Source organism: Pseudorca crassidens, chromosome 18 (assembly GCF_039906515.1).
Source record: "Pseudorca crassidens isolate mPseCra1 chromosome 18, mPseCra1.hap1, whole genome shotgun sequence".
NCBI lineage: Eukaryota > Metazoa > Chordata > Mammalia > Artiodactyla > Delphinidae > Pseudorca > Pseudorca crassidens.
This window is the reverse complement of record NC_090313.1, coordinates 48076176-48095410: the sequence shown is the minus strand read 5'-3', so window position 1 is coordinate 48095410 and position 19235 is coordinate 48076176. Positions and strand designations below refer to the sequence as shown.

The window sequence follows — 19235 nt, the reverse complement described above, 5'->3', positions numbered from 1 at the left end:
AAATCACCCAAATTGTTTTATATTCTTGGGCTAGAAAAGTCTCCTTAAAAAATGTTTAAGTCTTTTGACACTTACAGGTAGTACTTAATTCTGCTTGAAAGCCCAAGTGTAAGGGTGTGAAAAACAATTAGTATTTTAATAGTTCCCTTCCTTAGGCAGGCACAAATTCATCAGAAAGAGAACAAAAAAAGATTCTCAAGAAATTAAGCCAATGACATTTAGCAAAATCATATAATTTGACTATATTATTCTTTATGCTCTTTCTACTTTAAAATAGGATACAGTTAAAAAAATGGAAATGGTAGTTGTCACCATTTACTACTTTGATAGATAAGGTTTTCTAGACAAAGACTGGTTTGGTGTCGTCCTCACTGTTTTCAGAAAAGCCTTATGGTAGTTAGTGCTCAATAGACACCACTGAAAACCTTACAAATTTCATAATTCTGCCTCAAGACAAATTCTTGCTGTTTCGGAAAAAGGTAGGTCAAGAAATAAGGGGACCCAAGGCTGAGTGAAGCAGGGAGGGGGGATGGTTGTGTGTGAAGTTTTAATATATCAACAACAAAGCCTGTCTTGTGCGCCCCCCTTAGTGTTATTTTGTGGGAAATCATGCCAATTCAAAGATATCTACCTAGCTTCACATTTAATTCTGACTTCCAGTCTTGGAGTGGCAGAGCAGCTGTGTCTGGAGGCAATACAATCTTACTTCTATAAAAATCTCTCAAAGCTCCATACATAAGTGGAAGAGTCAAAATAGATAATCAAACCCAAATTAAGCCTATTAAGAATTGATTTGGTGTAAAGATAATATAGCAAGATTTTGTTTAGGTTATGGATGCTCACTGAAAATGTGTAATCCTTGTTTGCCTAAAATTTTGATTATGTTTTATCTTATTTTGTCACAGTTAAATAGTTTTATCATTAGGGATTTTAATTGCATATAGTTTATAGAATTCTTTCTGATTACTCTATATCCAGTTAATTAAAAAAAAAAATCCCACCGTACCACTTAATGAAAAGAGAACCATCTAATGAGATGCAATCAAACTGCAGGCAGATGCACCATAAGGTGTGGCCGAACAATTCATATTTGTGAAAGCTTTGTCACAAACATTTTACAGAGTCTACAAGGGACAAGAAGTCCCTGAAGAGAGTAGAAATCACTGTACCCTGAAAAACACTAGTCACTCAGTGGTAATACCACTCAGTTTTATAAAGAAAAAAAGAAAGAAACAACCAAAGAAAAAGAAATGGGAGTCATACCAAGTCATTTCAAGGACATGGAGTCATACCAAGTCCTTGAAAGTCTTCTTTCAACCTTCATAATGTGGGCTCCACTATTATGCAATCCTTCCCATCTTCATCCTTTTTCTGTCTCTCACTCACTCTGTTACTCACCTGTGTCCATTCCTAAGGCTCAGTCCTTGACTTGCATTCTCTAGCTTTGAAGATTTCCTGCAGGTAACTCATCTGCTTATGCAGTGTTAGCAAGTCTTTGTGAGGGTATCAACACAGAGCTCTAGACTTGGCTTCTCCCCTCGTACCTTGATCAGCTCTCTAACTCTCCCCATTCCTTGCAGCCAAACCATGTCGGCTCAAAGCGGCTACAAAGTCCTTTCGATTCTTTCTTCTCTCTAACATTTGTCACTTTGATTCCATACAAACTGCTCAGACCTGTCATTTTCCTGCTCAAAAACCTCAGTAGTCCAAGTTCTTGGTCTGGCATCAGACTCTCAATATACTTATTCCCTATCTGGTCCTTTATTTTTAACCAGGCCAGGTGATTCACTAACACTGATTCACCAACACCCAAATATGGTATGATTTTATTAAAATGCGTTAATAAATATTTTGATTATCTTGACTTACTATTTTCTACAAATTATAGAAAATCTTTAGATTTCAAATGCACTGTATTAAGTAAAGAAATGAGATAATGCCCTGTACTCATTAGCAGATGCTTTCATTTATTTACTGTTGTTAAACTTTGCTTGATTAAGCAAGGGAAAGAAATCTAATTAATAAGTAACTCTCCACTGCTAAGGAGTAAATAATCCAATCAAGATTGAGCCTAACCCTTCACATCTAATGCAACAACCTTCAAACCTGTGACGATCAAATATCTCCTTTTGATGACAGATAACATATTAGGGAGAAGATGAGAAGGATAACTCCTAGCTACAGATAGAGCTTTAGCAATTGGCATACTAAGTCCTACTTATTTGGGTGACAACCGCAGACCCGATTTTGCTCAATGTACACTAATTGTTCTATGCAAGCCTAAACATAAGCATGTCTGTTCATTCAACACATTCTTACTAAATATCCATGTGTCGGGCACCAACCCATGGAAGAACTGGGGTTACGGCAGTAAACAAGCCAGAAACCCTCCTTTATTGTCTTGTCTGCACCCTGATGGGACTCAGGAGTAGTGTGGCAGACAATGAATAAGAACATTTTAAGGCAAATGTGTGTCGCATAATAGGAAAAACCAGGGTGCTAGTAAGAGCATATAGGTGCTTATAAGAGCATACAGTTTTACAGGGTTCAGACTAAGGTTCAGAAAAGACCTCCTGGGAAAGTGTGCATGCTGCTTCTGCTTCTTCGCTCACGCTTGCCCTCAGGGTTTTGCCTCATTTCTACTTATCCTTCAAAACTTAGCTTTGATTTCAGGTCCTTCTAGAAGCCAAGTTTGAATTGTCCTCATAAAGTCTGGATTGGTCTTTCAGACTTCTTGGTGTTCCAAAAGCTCTGTGCATTACCGCTATCTTGGCATTAATTAGATATATGAGAATTGTTGCTCATCTGTCTCCCAACTAGATAGTGGATTCTTAGAGGGAATCACTACATATTAAGTGCCCAGCAAGTGCTTAATACATTTTGCTAAATAAATGAATGAGTGAAGGTTTAGCAAGGAAAAATACCAAATACTTAATTTCTTCCTAGGTCTTAACAGACAAAGCAAAAGATAAAACAGGGAAAGGTTTTAACAAAAGTATTTTGGGTAGAGATTTGGAGCACAACACAAGGGCTGAATTATTCAGTGTGTACAATTTCTGGAGTTAGAATATTGTACTTTTGAGGTCATCTTTTGTCAAAATATATTCCGTGATATTTTAGCCCCAAGGTCTCACAGGATACTTTATCAGGATTTTCTCATTCTGCAATAAAAGATGATCTCTGTCTCTCTCTCTATACACACACGCACACACACACATATATAGTCTAAGTCTATATTTATAATCTATATATAATCTAAAATGTCCATGATCTTTCTAAGAGTATAAACTTATTAGATTAATTTAGATCTTTTAATAGAGAGTTTATTAAAAGAAATAAATAGTGGTCCTCATTCAAGAAGGTGGTTTATCCTTGTAATCCAAGCCTCAGATAAAGAAAAGAATGCTATCTAGTGGTTCAATCTGAGAACAAGGGAGAAGATAGACCAGAGGCTAGAAAACCTCTGAGAGGGTGTGAGGGTGTATCTCAATAGCTCGAACTTATGTCACAAGAGAAAAAAATGTACACATGTGGTTCACCCAGATGATGGGAAGAGGAAAAGATAGGGATTCAAGCAGTTGTATTCAGAGCACGATGTGGGAGAGAGATTAAGAGCTTGGACTCAAAAGTCAGATGGACCTGGGTTTGAAATTTGGTCATAGGACTGGATACAAACTATCAGACCTGTTCAATCCTTGGTTATTTTTGACTATAAAATAGAGATAAAAACATTGACTATCTAATAGGATTATTAAGAAGATTAAATGGCATATGTATAAAGCATTTCAACATATTGCTTGGCTTTTAACTTAAATAACTCAAGCAAAGTAACAGTAAATATTAACTTTATTATTACTATTAATATTATTATTTTATTTAGGATGCAAACAAATTTAAAATAATTGTAGAAAATCTCATATATCTTTTAAAACTAATGAGATAATATCAACTACTATATATTTTTAGAAAATATAAATATCAGGTGTTAGTTTTGTTTAAGTACATGAAAGCAAATTAAAAAATAAACGGGGTTTCCATGTTACATTTCAGTTGCATAGTTCAGTTGTAGGGTTAGTACTTTCAGTGAAAACACACTAATTTTTAGAAAAAGATTTCAAAATGAACTCTGAAATGTCACCTTTTTCTAAAAAATATGCATGATGCTTGTTGCAATGTCCTTAACCAAATTCTGCATTTTTCAATGTCTAGTCGGATAAATCTATCTTTATACATACAATTCTTAAAGATTAGTCTGGTGGTTTGAATTTTTTTCACTTGGTTAGAAGTATAAAGGGAAAACAAAAGAAATATCAATGAAAATAAGTTTTTAAAATATTTTAATCCACTACATTTTTATTAGAACAGAGAATTTGATCTTTATGGTATATCTCCTTTGGTTTGCTGTATAATCTACTTGCTTAATTATCACAAAAGCCTTAGAACTTACGATAGTACATTGGCCTTGGTAGAGATAGAAATGTAATGCTCACCTGCTTTTTTCATCTGGACCAGAAGTATCACAATTTACAATTATAGATAAACCTTTGTAGCCTGGACACTTTACTAACATTACAGTCACAGAAGGACTGTGTTTCTCAAGGCCAGTACACAAACTTATCTTAAATAATTTCCCCCTACAAAATGGCCAAAATATTTATTTTAAATTAAACACAGCATGGGTATATGTATGCCATTATAATCATATCATATCATGGCTGTGGGTCTTTTCTTTAATGACTTACAATGGGGGCTGAGTTGTTTATTTCATATATTGTATTGATAATAATAATTAAAAAATCTAAGTACCTATATTCAATCAAACAAGAAACATGATGGAAATCAAAACTATATTACGGTTGTGTCACTAAAAAGCTCTGTACTCTAAGAAAGTTTTCAGCCTCTCTGAGTTTCTCTGTCCTCTACAGTTTTTGCCATTATTTAGTATATCACAATGACTCTAAATAATAACCCAAAGCTAGGGACTAATTATCCACAATGAATTTTTCTGACTTATTACATTTTTTTCTTCCTATTGTTAGACTAGGAAAAGGCAAAACAATAAAAACATACTATTGAAAAAAGTCAAAAGATCTATTTAAAATTTTGGTGTAGATTTTTACCTTTTCTCTCATTTATTAAGCATGTATTATGTATACTTTACCTTGAGCAGTCAGGATCTACACAGCTATTAAAAGATCATTACATCCATGTCTTTTTCTTATTTACCGCATACTCTTTTTTATGTTATCCTAGAAATTCTACTTAAGTTTCTCTACGCAGTCAGATATTAATACTTCTAGAACGCAATTCATCTGTACCCAAAACAACTCTCGAAAAAAATCTGTCAAGTATCTTTTCATTTCTAAATCTGGTAAACTTTCGTAACAATCTCACTGAATAAACGGCAATCACGATGGATGAATTTGACTTTGACCATGAAAGGTAAGCAGAACCCTGTAATACATAACAGTGAGGGAAAGGGAACCAAAGTAAACAAAACCCAATCAACACAAAATGGCATCTTGAAGACAGGAAGAGGGCTCCATGAGGTTGCGTGTTCAGGAGCCAGTTAGAGATGTCTGAAAGGAGTCAGTCTCAGATAAATATCGGAGACTAAGTTAACTCACCTTCTTTTTAGTGATTCTAGCACATCCCGCCACAATAATATCACATGAAGCTCACCTGTATTAAAGATTTTGCCAAAATGCTGGTCACAGTGTTTCACACTGTACTGGCAAATACGGTACAGTAAAACAGGTAACAATTCAATATTTCAAACTGTATCTTAATGTAAAGCAAATCCACTACTTAAAATAGTTCTAAGAAAGCACAATGCTTTTGAAAGGATACACTGGACAACACTGATCAGAATGTGTGAGCTAACTTCAAATAATAATATTAAAAGTAAAACATGCACTTGAGACCTGAAAGAAGAATCCTCGACACTACCTCAAGGCAATAATGGAAGGATGGAAAATATGAGTGCACAATCGCATCGCAAATATGTACATCCACACATTTTTACTATTTTAGTCATACTGAAACTCGAGAACTTCACAGCAACCTACTAAAATCACAGATCAAGAGGATAAAAGTAGATAAGGAGAATGTGCAATTTATGAATACAGTTTATTACCATGGTTACAAACTTTCAGAACAGGCTGAGACGCTGGACTGAGACTTCGCCGAATATCTGTTAAAAAATATATATAAAAGAATCTTAATATAGAGGTCTGTTCATCTCAGGAAGTATAACAGTATTCGACGTATTTCCAAGGTTAAGTATTTCTGGAAGCAAAGCAATGCTTCAATACCCTGAAATACTTGAAGCAATAATGTTATGACTTTTACTTCTCATTTAATTATGCTACTGTGAACTCCACTGGGATAAGGTACATATGGTTCTTTAGATGAGACCTGTCACACTAATCAGGCTTTTCCAGGTTCAGTGCATTGATTTGTTAATGCGCTACTGACACTGGCCAACTGGAACGCTTCTCTCTCTGACACTTGCAAGGGAAGGATTAAACAAACTTATAAAACTTCTGAAGAGTTTTTGCCCACAGCTCTGCATTCTTGACACATGACTTTAAAAGAATTACAAAAAGTGGGGGCGGGGGGGGGGATGTTGGCGCGCGCGGGGTGCTGGGGGGGGGGGTTGTTCTTTGTGATAGTCCCCTAGAAAGGAACAGGAAACAAGTGTAATGTTCACCTTTCGGCTTCGGTGTCCTTTTCCTTCGGTCGCGGAAGGCAGCCCCCGACTGCAAGGCCTCCAGCAGACTATCCATCACTCCTGTCTCATCACCCTCTGTGAAAAGAGATGCAGGGAATTCCATCAGCCCTCGGGGTTACCATAGCAATGCCAAAGCATGCGCAGAAACTGGTGATGGTATGGTAGGGGGAAAAAAGATCAGATGCCAGGACTAAGCCAGCAATTTCAAAATATGATATGACTTAACTCTCTCATAAATCAAATATCTTTTAATGAAATCTGTCTCATTAGTGTCCGTGTTACTGTCCACTAAAGACAACCGAGTTCGACTGATTCACTTCAGAGCACTGCTTTTATAGTCTGGTGGCAAAATAACTTTAAATGGAAGGTGGTTCTAGTCGTATCTGTGTCTCAGGTTATCATAAATCACATTTCCCTTGTAGAAATGGGTTATTTTCAAGGCATCGGCTCCTTTTCTAAAATCGACCAGGTGTGGGAGAGTATTTCTGTTGTCGTTATTGAGATTCTGCTGTCTAAACTTATACAAAATTATATTTCCAGGCTAATTTCTGTGAACGTGCTCCCAACAATTGATTCTTCATATCAGGATAATTGTCCCCAGACTTTAGGTGACACAGAACAATCACTGCAAACTTTTACAGAATGTATGAAAAGTTTGTCTTCTACAATGGAAAATAAACCAAAAGAGGCTCTCAAAAATCTAAATGATTATATCACATTATGATTAGTTTAAATTGATATTCTGTATATAATTGATGAAGATGTGGTTATAGAGCCATTTCTCTCTATCTGGTTATCTTGTAATAATCTATAGCTATTTACAGTTGTCATTGATGTTATTTAAAGGAAGTGGTTAAAAAAAAAAAGCTTCAAAGAAACTATTGGATCAATCTAAATTCATGAAAATGCCAAAGATTTTTTTTGTCCCTTAGAGAGAAGTTATTTTCAGGCATTCTCTATGAAATTGTATGTCTGGTATACCACCATGTGTAAAGTACTAGAAAACTATTTTCCTCTGGACTTTTTATTTCTTTTTTTGAAACGCAATCCCTCTATAGGGAACAGATGACAAATGAATGCAGTAGAGTACAAATAATACATTCATTTACAGTTTATAAACAGATATGTGAATATAAACATGTGTCAGCCCTTTTCAATCTGGTTCTGTTTCATTTTTAGAGAAGTACTAAACCTCGTAGGTATAATCCAAAAACAGGTGGGTGAGAAACAGAGTATTTGGAGGTTGTTAACTTACACGTAAATTTAATTCTAAAGTGGCTTGATGGCTATTTTAATTAAAATACGTCAAATATTTCAGACACTTTAATTAGTAACTATCTTTGAAAATTTACACTCAAACTCAACTATATTTTTTCTAAAAAGAACTCCAGGTAAAGCTAAATATTTAAGGTTGTGAATATATTTCATTAGTAAAAGGAAACACTGAACATTCTTTAGTAAGTTTGCTGTTGTTAGTGGTACTGATGACGTGATTGTGAAAGTATTACATGTGTATTATAAGCCTGAGCAGATGGGTAAACATGCTGATGCTGTTGGCAACAGGGATGCTTGCTGTGGGATGCGAGATACAAATATGGAGTGGGAGAAGGAGAGGAAGAACCATGAAGTGCTGGATTGGATCTAAAGGTATCATAGAAGATCAAGCTTTAAGAAAAATGCTTTTTCTAGCTTCGTGGCCCAAAAGAGCCTAGAAGTAATGACACTACAGTAGCAATGAGCACAGCTGGCCCTCAGATCTTGGTTTCTAAATATTATTACTCACTAATAGGAACCGGAATACTTAGAAAAATGGCTGATTCTAGGACTGAGATCAAGAAAGTATGAAATGAGTTGAGAAAATATTACTGTGCCAGAAAATAAGAAAGTGCTCAAAGACAGATAGGGATATATCAAAAGGGCAGAGGAGCCAGACTGAAGGACAGCCTTGGCCAAATTTAGGACAATTTGAGCACTGAATGGGTAATGATGGGAACGGATTATTACACACTGGAAAAAAGAATCATGCATCCATACTGATGCTGAAAATATAAAAATTTATTAAATATCGGGGAAGAAAAAGCTCTGCTTTGAATAAGAATGTGAACCAATAGATGTCAAAGATATAAAGAGGACCGAGTTCCATTAATATAAGAGATAGATAAGGGAAACAGAAAATTCACCATATCACAACTCACACAGTAAGAATTAATTAGGCAGAAATCATCAATGGTTACAAAACCCATTGTATGTAAGGTTATGGAGGAACATGGTATGGAGAAATCTCAAAGATATCACCTTACCCAACTAATCAAATTTGATATCACCAGTAATGGGGCACACTGACAATAATTGTCTCCTGAAGTGATGCACTGAGATGGACACAATATAAACTGTGTAAAAATATTTAACCTGGGAATTCCCTGGAGGTCCAATGGTTAGGACTATGCACTTCCATTGCTGGGGGCACAGGTTTGATCCCTGGCTGGGGAACTAAGATCCCACAAGCCGTGCGGCACGGCCAAAATAAATAAATAAATAAACAAAAGCTTAAAACCATCTTTAACAGAAACAACAAACAACAAAAAAATTTAACCTGCATCTAAACGTAAGGAAACCATCTTACAAATCCAAAGTGAGCGACATTCTGTGAAACAACTGGTCTGGTTTCTTAAAAATCATCAATATCATGAAACACCAAGCAAGAGAAAGAGAGGAGAAAAGCTTAGGGAAGCAGCATTCTAGCTTAGAGGAGATTAAATAGACATGGCAACTAAATGCAACACACAATCTTCCATTAGCTCTCGGATTATAAAAAAGTCACAGGTGACATTATTGGGATAATTAGACAAATTTTAAATTTGCTGGGTATTAAGTAATTATATTGTACCAATGTTGGTTACCTGAGTTTGATAATTATATTATGATCAGGGAGGATAATGTCACTGTTCTTAGGAGATAGATGCTGACATGTTCAGGCTCACTAAACAACTTACATCACAGTTCCACGTTCCCAATTTCACACCTTTGATCATGCTGTTTTGTTTACACAGAACATCCTTCCCACTTTCTTCACCAATCTAACTCCTTCTCCTTCAAGATAGATAACTGAGAATCCTTTCCTGAGCTGTGTGTGCTGAACTGGTTGCCTCTCTGTGTCCTAATGACTTGTGGTACATATAGCAATAAATCCTTTACAATATTGTTTACTTGATGGTTTCTACCACAGAGAGTTTGTTGAGGGCAGGGACTGTGGTTTCCATTTATCTTTAACACCTAGCAAAGAAAGTGTTCATTAACGTATGCTGACTATATTAACAAATGAAGCACTAGCAGTGGTCAGCTGGAAGGAGTCACCACGTAGAAGAATAAAGGTCACGATGGGGAGGGAACCAGCGGGAGCACATTCCCACCACCACTGTAAACAGCAAAGCTTTGTTCCCTCCTTTCCCTGGGCTCACACAACCATTCAGTTGCCAAACCTTGCTCATGTACATGCCAGTATCCCAAGAAGTGATCCATTGTTTCCTTTTCTGACTAAACTTAATGTTGGTGGTCCAGAACTGAATTATTTTTCACCTGAAATATCGCATGAGTTGCCTAAAATGATGTTGCTTCTCGTTTCTCCCTAATTCTAATTCATCCCATAGAGCACTAAAGCGGAATTATGATCCCCTGGTCACAAATTTTCAATATCACTCACTTCCCACAATATAAAGTCCCAACCCTTTCTCTTGGCCCTGACACTGACTGCAACTGCTTTCTAAATCTTATCTCTGGTTTCCAACATCACAATCTGTTCTTCAGCTAAAGGCAACTGCCTGTGATTCTCCACAAACATTTTCTCTCCCATACATCAGTCTCTACCTGGAACTTCTATCCTTTGGTCTTGTCCCCCAGAGCTAATGGCTTTGCTTGGCCTTCATTCCCCACTCCCGCAATGGAAAGAATAGTGTATCAGAGAAAGAAGATCTGCATTCTAGTCTGAGTTGTCAACTGGCTACATGTTTCTACATGTTCCTGACATGTGTAATAGAGATAATACCTATCTAGGGTTGATGAGAGGATCAAATGAGATCATACAAATGAAAGCAGTGGTAAATTGCTGAGATAAAAAATGTAGGGAAATAAATTCATAAATGAACTCCATAGTGCACTATAGGAAGTTTATGTAATATCTGATTAGGTTTTCAGCATTGTTTTAGATCCATTATAAATTAAATAACTCTTTAATAGCATATGTGATTAATAACATCATTTCTAAGGGAAGCTCTGATCAGAAATACAGGTAGACTCTTAAAACAATCCAATGTGTAACATGGAGACATAAAATGAAGATGTTTTCCCAAACGCTGAAAATGCATTTAGAATATTCATTTGACACATGTTTACTGAGGGCTATGATGCGCCAGAACATTACTAGGCATGAAGGATATCTAGATCCCAAGAATTAACAAGAAATGTTTTCAGTTCTCCAGAAGCAGAACAGTGTGCTAGGTATGGGAGGGTTCTATCGGAGATGTAAGTTTTCCTAGTGAATTATGACCTGGTGAACAAGCAGAAGTTGACCATGGCAGGGACTGGGGAGGGAACAGCATACCTGGCAGAAGAGATAGCAGGTTCAAAGGCAAAAGTTATAAATAAAAACAAAAGTGAGGTACAATAAAGTATTTAAAGGACTCATATTTACATTATTCTAATACAAACCAAAGAAATAAAAACTAGCCATTTTTATTGTAGACTAGAATTCAACTTCTTTAACTACAAGTCAATTGATATTCAAAATATTTATTATAGTCTCTCTCCTGCTGTTAAAACTCTTTTAAATAAATAGACTAACTGCAATAGTCAAAGCTGTGCTTTGTGTGAATAACATATCACCTTGTTTAATTTGTAAATCGTATTTTAAGAAGTCGTACAGCATCAAGGGAAATGGAGAAGGGAGAGGTAGGGATGAGATATTTTTAAAGGAGAATCAAGAGGATGTGAGGACAGGCAGAGGGGGATCTGCTAAGGAGATCACATGGGAGACAACTGGGCCATAGGAGAGAACAGTGGCTGAGAAACTAAAAGCAAATCTGCTGGGTTGACCATTTGGAAAAAGGATTGTTCCTTATTTCACAGACCTGTCAGAGAGTTTGGATAAAACAGTGACAGGTATATATACACAAATACCCAGCACATTTAAAAAAAAATATTAGTATAAACCTAGAAATAATATTGTTGTCCAATAGGAAGTAATCATGGCATGTTAACTGGAGGGGTGAGGAATATTTACACCATTGCACTATTATAAACACTGGCTATTCGTCTGACCATCAGGTATGATAAAATTATAATGTGAAGACAGCAGAGGTAAAGGAGAAGGGGTATACGAGGGAAGTATAAGCGGGGAGAGGGTATAAGGGAACTAAACCTTCTACCACTTAGGAACTCAGTGACTAAAATGAAAAACTGACAAATAATAATCTAAGTACATTATCTAGAAATAAGGAAGAGGTAAATATCAGAAAAAAAAAAACCCACTAAGAATTAAAAGTGGTTGCCTCTGGGAAAGGGGAGGAAGTTGAGATGGTGAAGGAGAGTGTATTTTATTTTGCTATAAGCCTACTGTATTTCATTTAGGAATGTGCAGAAATCACACTGATACACACAAAGAAACTAAAAAATTCCTGACAGGAAGAGGCAACCAAGAAGGAGGAAGAGGAGAGAAAGAGGTTGCTTCTTGACCTTAACGTGCTTTCCTATGACAAGGGGAAGAAGACAGGTAACAAATGGTCCAATATACAATGATGAGCATTGTGATGGAGATCTCCACCCAGGAAGGACACCTGGCATAGGGCAGAGGGAGAAGGGAAAGCCGTCACAGAAGGCCTCCTGAAGACCTAAGACTTAAAGGAGTCTTTACATTTGCCAGAGCTTCCTGAAGAGGGAAGGCCCTGCAGAGTTCACAGAACAGCTGTACAGGGGACATGAAACACTTGGGAGAACTCTCATGTCCATGGGAATGGAGGGCAGGTTACAGTAGGGGTTACTGAGAGGTGATGCTGAGGAGACAGGTAGTGGCCAAATCACCAAGCGCTGAAGAACATGCCAGACTGTGGAGTTTGGAAGGGAGCCATTAACTTATTTTAAATGAAGAATTAACACGGTCAAATTTCTACTTTACAAAGATCACTCTGAGAAGAGACAAGACAAAGGGCAAGGAAAATAAGGAGAAGGCAGGTTTCCTGGTTTAAGTCCAGGCAAAATGCGATTGTGGGAATCAGGTAAAGAACAGAAGTGGTGAAAAAGGAAAAGAGAAAGGAGGAAAAACAGAAAAATCTTGGTCTGCGTGGATGTGAGTACTAAAAAATGAAGTCGAGGCTAATTTCCAAGTATCTGGTTTGGCCACTTGGATATATGTTGTTATTATTCACCAAGTACTGAATTATTTTTGTTTCATGGTAGAATGGGGCTGAGACAAGAGAAGAATTCAGTTTGGATATGTTGAGATCTTCATGAGATATCCAACTGCAGGTGATTAAAGGTGTCTAGAAGGATGATGGTTTCACAGGTTTAAAACTTGGGGGAGAGGAATTAAATATACTAACAAGTTGAACTTGGAAGCATACTGGTTGTACTGGAAGCTATAGAAAAGAACATAAACATAGTGAAATGGTAATGAACACAAGTTTTGAATTTAGACAACCTGTATTTAAATTCTGGCTTTCCAATTAGAAATCAGTGTGGCTTTGGGAAAATTACTTAACCTTACTAACCTCCATTCTTTTTTCCTCAACTTTGATGTGTGATTAATAATAGCACCTACTTCACAATATTATTGGGAGGATTAAAGGAGATAAATCATGTGTAACACTCAGCAGAGTGCCTGGCACATCATAAGAACTTAATAACAGTTAATCTTTGCTGTGGTCATTACTGATGTTATGGCAGAGCATGAGTTCTGTTAGGAAGGGTGTGTGTGTAGACATAAGGAAAGAGCTGAGGGGAAGCCACATGGCAAGCTAATATGCAAAGGGGATTTTAGGAGGAACCAACTGTTCTCAACCTGTGACCATTTTCCATTGTGTTCACTTTGCACGTGCTTCCAGAGCTCCCCTTTTCACTCCCACAGTCTCTGGCACACTTTCTTTAAGTCTCATCACATTTGATATGACTTTAGTAGTAGTAAGACATATAATAACCACCTGGAATTTGGCAAGAGGATAGGGAAGGAAAGCTCAGTTTCTCCAAAGAATTGTTGAAAGTGTGCAGCTGATACTCAAAATTCAGAGACTCAGAATTTAACCCACCTCTTTCTAAAAGAAACACAAGACAGTTGCCCCAACAAAATTACACGAATTTACTGTTCATGCTGCTAGTTACAGACCTTCTGGGGACAAAGCTGTATTTGATTTACTTGCTAACCTAGTTCAGTCTTTAACCTTCTAGAACAAAGCTCAAAATACTACTTAACCCAGACAGCAAAAAGACAGGAATAACACAAAACAACATCTTCGAACATGTCTTAATCTAGATGTGAAACTGAAAATTTATTTGAGTCAAGGGAATTAGCCAATTTTCATTGGGATTTAACTGATGAAATGATAATTAGAACAGTTCTCTTGTATATTATAATGACTGACTCAACCATGAGAAGTGGAATTTTATATTTAGAAACCCAACACTTTAATACTTCTGGTTTTATTCACTATTCTTCATTATTTGCATATCTTGAATTAAATATATTTCCTGTTACAAGTTAGAAGGAAAAATGTAGCATCTTTTACAACGAAGTAAGGTTGTTTTCCTTTTTTCCAAAAGAAACTTAAGAGCAAAGTCAAGGAGCCAAAGTGTTGGGCTTAAATCTTGGCTCTTGCCAGCTGTGTGCCCCTTAAAGACCATCTTGTGCCTCCCTATTTCCTCCTGTATAAGATGGGGATAATAATAGTACGCTCCTCAAAAGGCTGTTGTGAGGATTAAGTGAGCTAATACATGTAAAGAGCTTAGGATAATGCCTCACACACAGTAAGGCTTCAATAAATATTACTATTATTTTTAATATTATGATGACTCTTCTTTTTCACTAATATGGCACACATTGCTGAATGGCCAGTGCAACACATCCATTCCCTACCCTCTCTTTGTCTGCTTCCACTACAGAAGCTGGAAAAGTTAAAACCTCATTTTCCAAAGCTTCCTTGTAGTGAAGCTGAGGGTGGCCCTATGATGCATTTCTGACTGATAAAGTGTAAGTGATCACCTGTATGGTGCTGCTAGAAACAGAAGAGGCAGATGCTGATAGCCACTCTCCCCCTTCCTCCTATCTTGAATATCTACCGGAGCTGTGACAGCTGTGGCTGCCATCGCACGTTGCTACCCCTTCTCGCTACCTTGAATATGCTTGGACATGTGACAGTCATCATAACTCTGAGCACAGACCACGGGGCCATTCTTTTAGTTGCTCTGGATAAAATATAAGGCTATATTTTTCAAAGCTTCAGTGAAAACTATTTTGCAGATACATTTGAATGTGTAAACCATAATTATTATACTATTACATTGTATTCAGACTGGAATCTAAATGATTTCATGTCTTATAGTAAGTAGAGTTATAGAGATATTTGTAAAATAAAGAATTTTTCTTATATGAACTCTCCAGTCTCAAAAAGAAAAAAAAATCCATTACTGGATGTCATATATAAAGCATGGTTCTATTCTAATTATACAAACCACCAAGAAAAAGGGGTAAAATAAATATACTGTTATATATAAATCAAAGTGTATTGTTATTAACTTTTAATCTCCAGATTTCTTATGATCTAGATTCTGTTGTAAGAAAGTGATTTTGGCATCATCGTCATTCAGCTTAACTCATGAAGATATCTAATTTACCTTCTTCTGGAATTTTTTATGAAAGTTCTTTCATTTTAAAAACTAATATAAACAATTGACCAAATTCCAGAAAAATAAGTTACTTGTCTGCTCACTTAATTCTCCTCTCAAATAAAAAGGGCATAACCACTTTTGGAATGTAAGCACACTTAAGGCACAAAATTTAAAGAAACCATATAGTCAACGAATGAGTTTGTCATTACGAAATATTATAGCAAAAACTTAGTTGTGCTGTATTAAATAGACATCCAACATTAAAAAAAAAAAAATACACCAAAACACAACTTCAATCAGACAGACAGAATTTCCCAAAATGTGTACCACAGAACGCTAGACCCATGAGAAGCTCTGTGTGTGTGTCCATGTGTGTGTACTGTGGGGGAAGTAGGGCGGTTCTGTTGTCAGATATGCTTGGAAAATAATGTATAGTATATATTGCTCTTGGCAATTCATATTGAGTATTGAAACGAAATTCATGGTTGAATTTCACATTGACTAAGAAAACTCAATTCATGATTCATGATAAATGTGGCGTTTCAAATCAGTAGAGGATAAGAAAAGATTCAATAACTACTATGATGGTAGTTTATTTGGATCCCACCCTGCTATTTATACCAAAATAAATCCCAGTGGATCAACTATTTCAACATGAAAAAATTAAATTGCAAAATATAGCAGACAGTATAGAAAAGTATATTTTTCATTGGTTCTGAAAGGAGACGATTTTCCTGGGAAAAATCTGAATACCCAAATGTCATATAGTTTGTACTATAATAAATGTCTATAAATCACAAGAACAATAAGAACAAAGTCTACACATAAACAATGAAAGGAGAAACCAGGGGAAAAAAAAATTGAAAACAGGTATTCCCTAAAACTGATTTTCTTGAAATAAAGAACATTATGACTCAGGGGAAAAAAAAAAAAAATCAACAATCAATAAAAAAATAACAAAAAATCAGGCAAATAATATGTTCAGGGAATCCATCATAAAGACAAACAAATAGGGCTTTTATATAGAGGATATAATCCACAACGTCATTCATAATTAAAGATTTTCCACGTACATCAATGAGAGATCATTTTTACCTATTAGCATGGCAATAATAACAACTGAGGATAATTGGTAAAGGTTGGAAAACAGATCATTCCACACATTATTGGTGGAAATATAAAACTAATGCAACCTCTTGGGAATGCAATTTGGCAATCTGTATCAGAAATAAAACTGCACATACCATTTGATGAAATGATTTTTTTCTAAGAAAATTATCTTACTTGTAACTCATGAGTGCAAGGGCATATGTACAAGGATGTTAATTACAATGTTTATAATAACAAGTGATTGAAAATGACCTAAATGCCCATCTGCAAGAGACAGACTTAATAAACTATGACATTCATATACTAAAATATGCCGAGATGAGGAAAAAATAATGAAGCATATTTAAATTGTTGATATGGACCATATCCAAAACATAGTAAGTGAAAAAAGCCAATCACTTATCAATGAGGACATTGAGTACAGACCTTTCTATGATCACTCACGGCTATTAGCTACAAAGCAGAGGATAAATTTCCTGACTTCCTGCTTAGCAATTACTCCACCACATGATGTTGAAGAAAGGCACTAACTAATCATTCTTTCTGTGTTAAGTGTTTGTTAAAATATCTCGCATGTAAGTATCCAAGTGACCAACTCTGATTAGCTTGTTCACAGTGACCTTTTCTAACAATTACTAAAGAAAACAAAATTTAAAACCAGTATTGTCTCCCTGGCAAAAAGAACATTGCCAAGGTTGTGTGTTGTACAGGGCTGAGTGTGCTGAACAGAGGTCTTCAGATGCAAAAGTACAGAGTGTCTGGGGAAAAATAATGTATCTATTTACATACATATGTAGACGTGAAATGATAATGACATTTAACAAGATGTGACTATCACTCACAGTGAACACCCATGACCCTATAATCACAGAGTAACCCAGAGAGGAAAAGGTTAATTACACGGTAGAACACCACCATTCTAAGCAGAAGTTTAACTTGTCACCCACAGAGCTTCATTTTATCCTGAGAAATTAGTCTGACAGTGCTTAAGCTCGGCAATTGCTTACTTCCTGTTGAAAATATATTAGATGTATTTTAAACTTGTTTTAATATTTTCATATATTAGAAAAATCTGAAAAGACTTTTCAATGGCTTTGTTCCTCATGAAGTTTTTGAACAAAGAATGAAATGATTTCAGATAGAGAAAATAAAAATGCTTATTCAATACCAAGAATCAAGGGGAGGCTAAGCTAGGGAATAGAGGTGATTTTGCAGGAATTTTCTTTCAGGAGAAGCTGGGACAAACGGACTTGAGGCCATGAGAGGCCACTCTCAACCAGCGGTACCTGGAAGAGTGAATGGGGCCCAGAGGGAACCACCAGTCATACTGTGACAGCAGCATATGGTGCATACTGGAAGAAGGGGAAAATAAGGTCAGGAAGGGAGGCTGAAGGAGCTTGGATTCAAGGCTGAAGAACTGCCATAGAATGTTTTTGAAAGGTGTGAAATAATCAAAATTGGACTTCACTGTGATTAAAGCTGGCACAGTGTGAAGGTGTCAAGCCTGGGTGACTGGGAAAACAGTGGTATCATTAACCCAAAATGAGAACATAAAAATCAGGTTTTATGTGGAACATGACAAGTTAGGTTTTAGATGAACTGATTTTGAGGTGCTGGCAGAACAGTCAAACTCTTTTGTCCAGGAAGTAGTTGGAAATATAAAACTATAAAGTCTGTAGTTCAATTCAATCTTACAAATGTGCACCAAGGAATATGTGGCAGGCACTGAAACCAGGCCCTGCCCTGTTCTCATGGGACTTGCAGTCTTAGGGCAATTTCAACACATAATTCGTCACTACCTGTATGACAAATGTTCCAAAAAAGAAAGCCAAGTGGTATGAAATTGCTTAATACAGAGGCAGTAGGTTAGAGGTATAGCTATGGCTGCCCAGTGATGATTTCAGAGGTTATTCTTTGGTACCTGTACTTGTATTTGCACTTAAATTTCTGAAGATAGGTTTTATTTGTACTTTAAAACACATGACCCTATAGATAGCACAGTAAACAGTGGAAATTTGTGTATTTGTATTTTGGGTGCCAAGAATGTAGTCAAGTGCCACCTCACTACTGCCAATCCTGCCCAAAGTAATTTTACTAGATTCAGGTTCTAGGTTCATTTCGAATATGAATTTGTGGTTCAAGTATTAAGTATTCATTATTTTTTCAGTTCACTTCAAAGGAAAAATACAGATTTCTTCTGCACAAATATAGTATTCCTTCCCCAATCAGATGCAGGAATTATGACATTAATATTACAAACTGAAGATATTTTAAAATCCTAATCAGGTTAACAGCAACATATTTTTGAAAGAAAGGAAGTCAGAAAAGACAATAAGGCAAGTCTGAATGAGTGGAAAGTGAGGAGGAAAAGGAATTGACATATGCTTTGAGAAAGCAAATAACACAGAAAAGAAAAGAAAATGGGAGACAACTGAACTTCTGATTAACTCATTAACGACTGCAAAGAAACTGGAGGCAAAAATGTGCTAAACTCTCTCAATAGAACAATGGAAGTTTTTCCCTC

At 36.2% G+C, this 19235-nt stretch overlaps 1 protein-coding gene across 3 annotated transcripts in view; it reads right to left on the bottom strand.

The window, feature by feature from the left end:
• Positions 1 to 19235, bottom strand: part of DIAPH3 (diaphanous related formin 3) — a 551502-nt gene that overhangs the window by 128372 nt on the left and 403895 nt on the right. For all 3 annotated transcript variants that reach the window (XM_067713991.1, XM_067713992.1, XM_067713993.1), the window contains 2 exons: positions 6713 to 6808; positions 6137 to 6193 (listed from right to left, as the gene is read on the bottom strand). In XM_067713991.1, coding sequence (XP_067570092.1) covers positions 6137 to 6193; positions 6713 to 6808 — 153 coding nt within the window. The remainder of the gene's footprint in view (positions 1 to 6136; positions 6194 to 6712; positions 6809 to 19235) is intronic.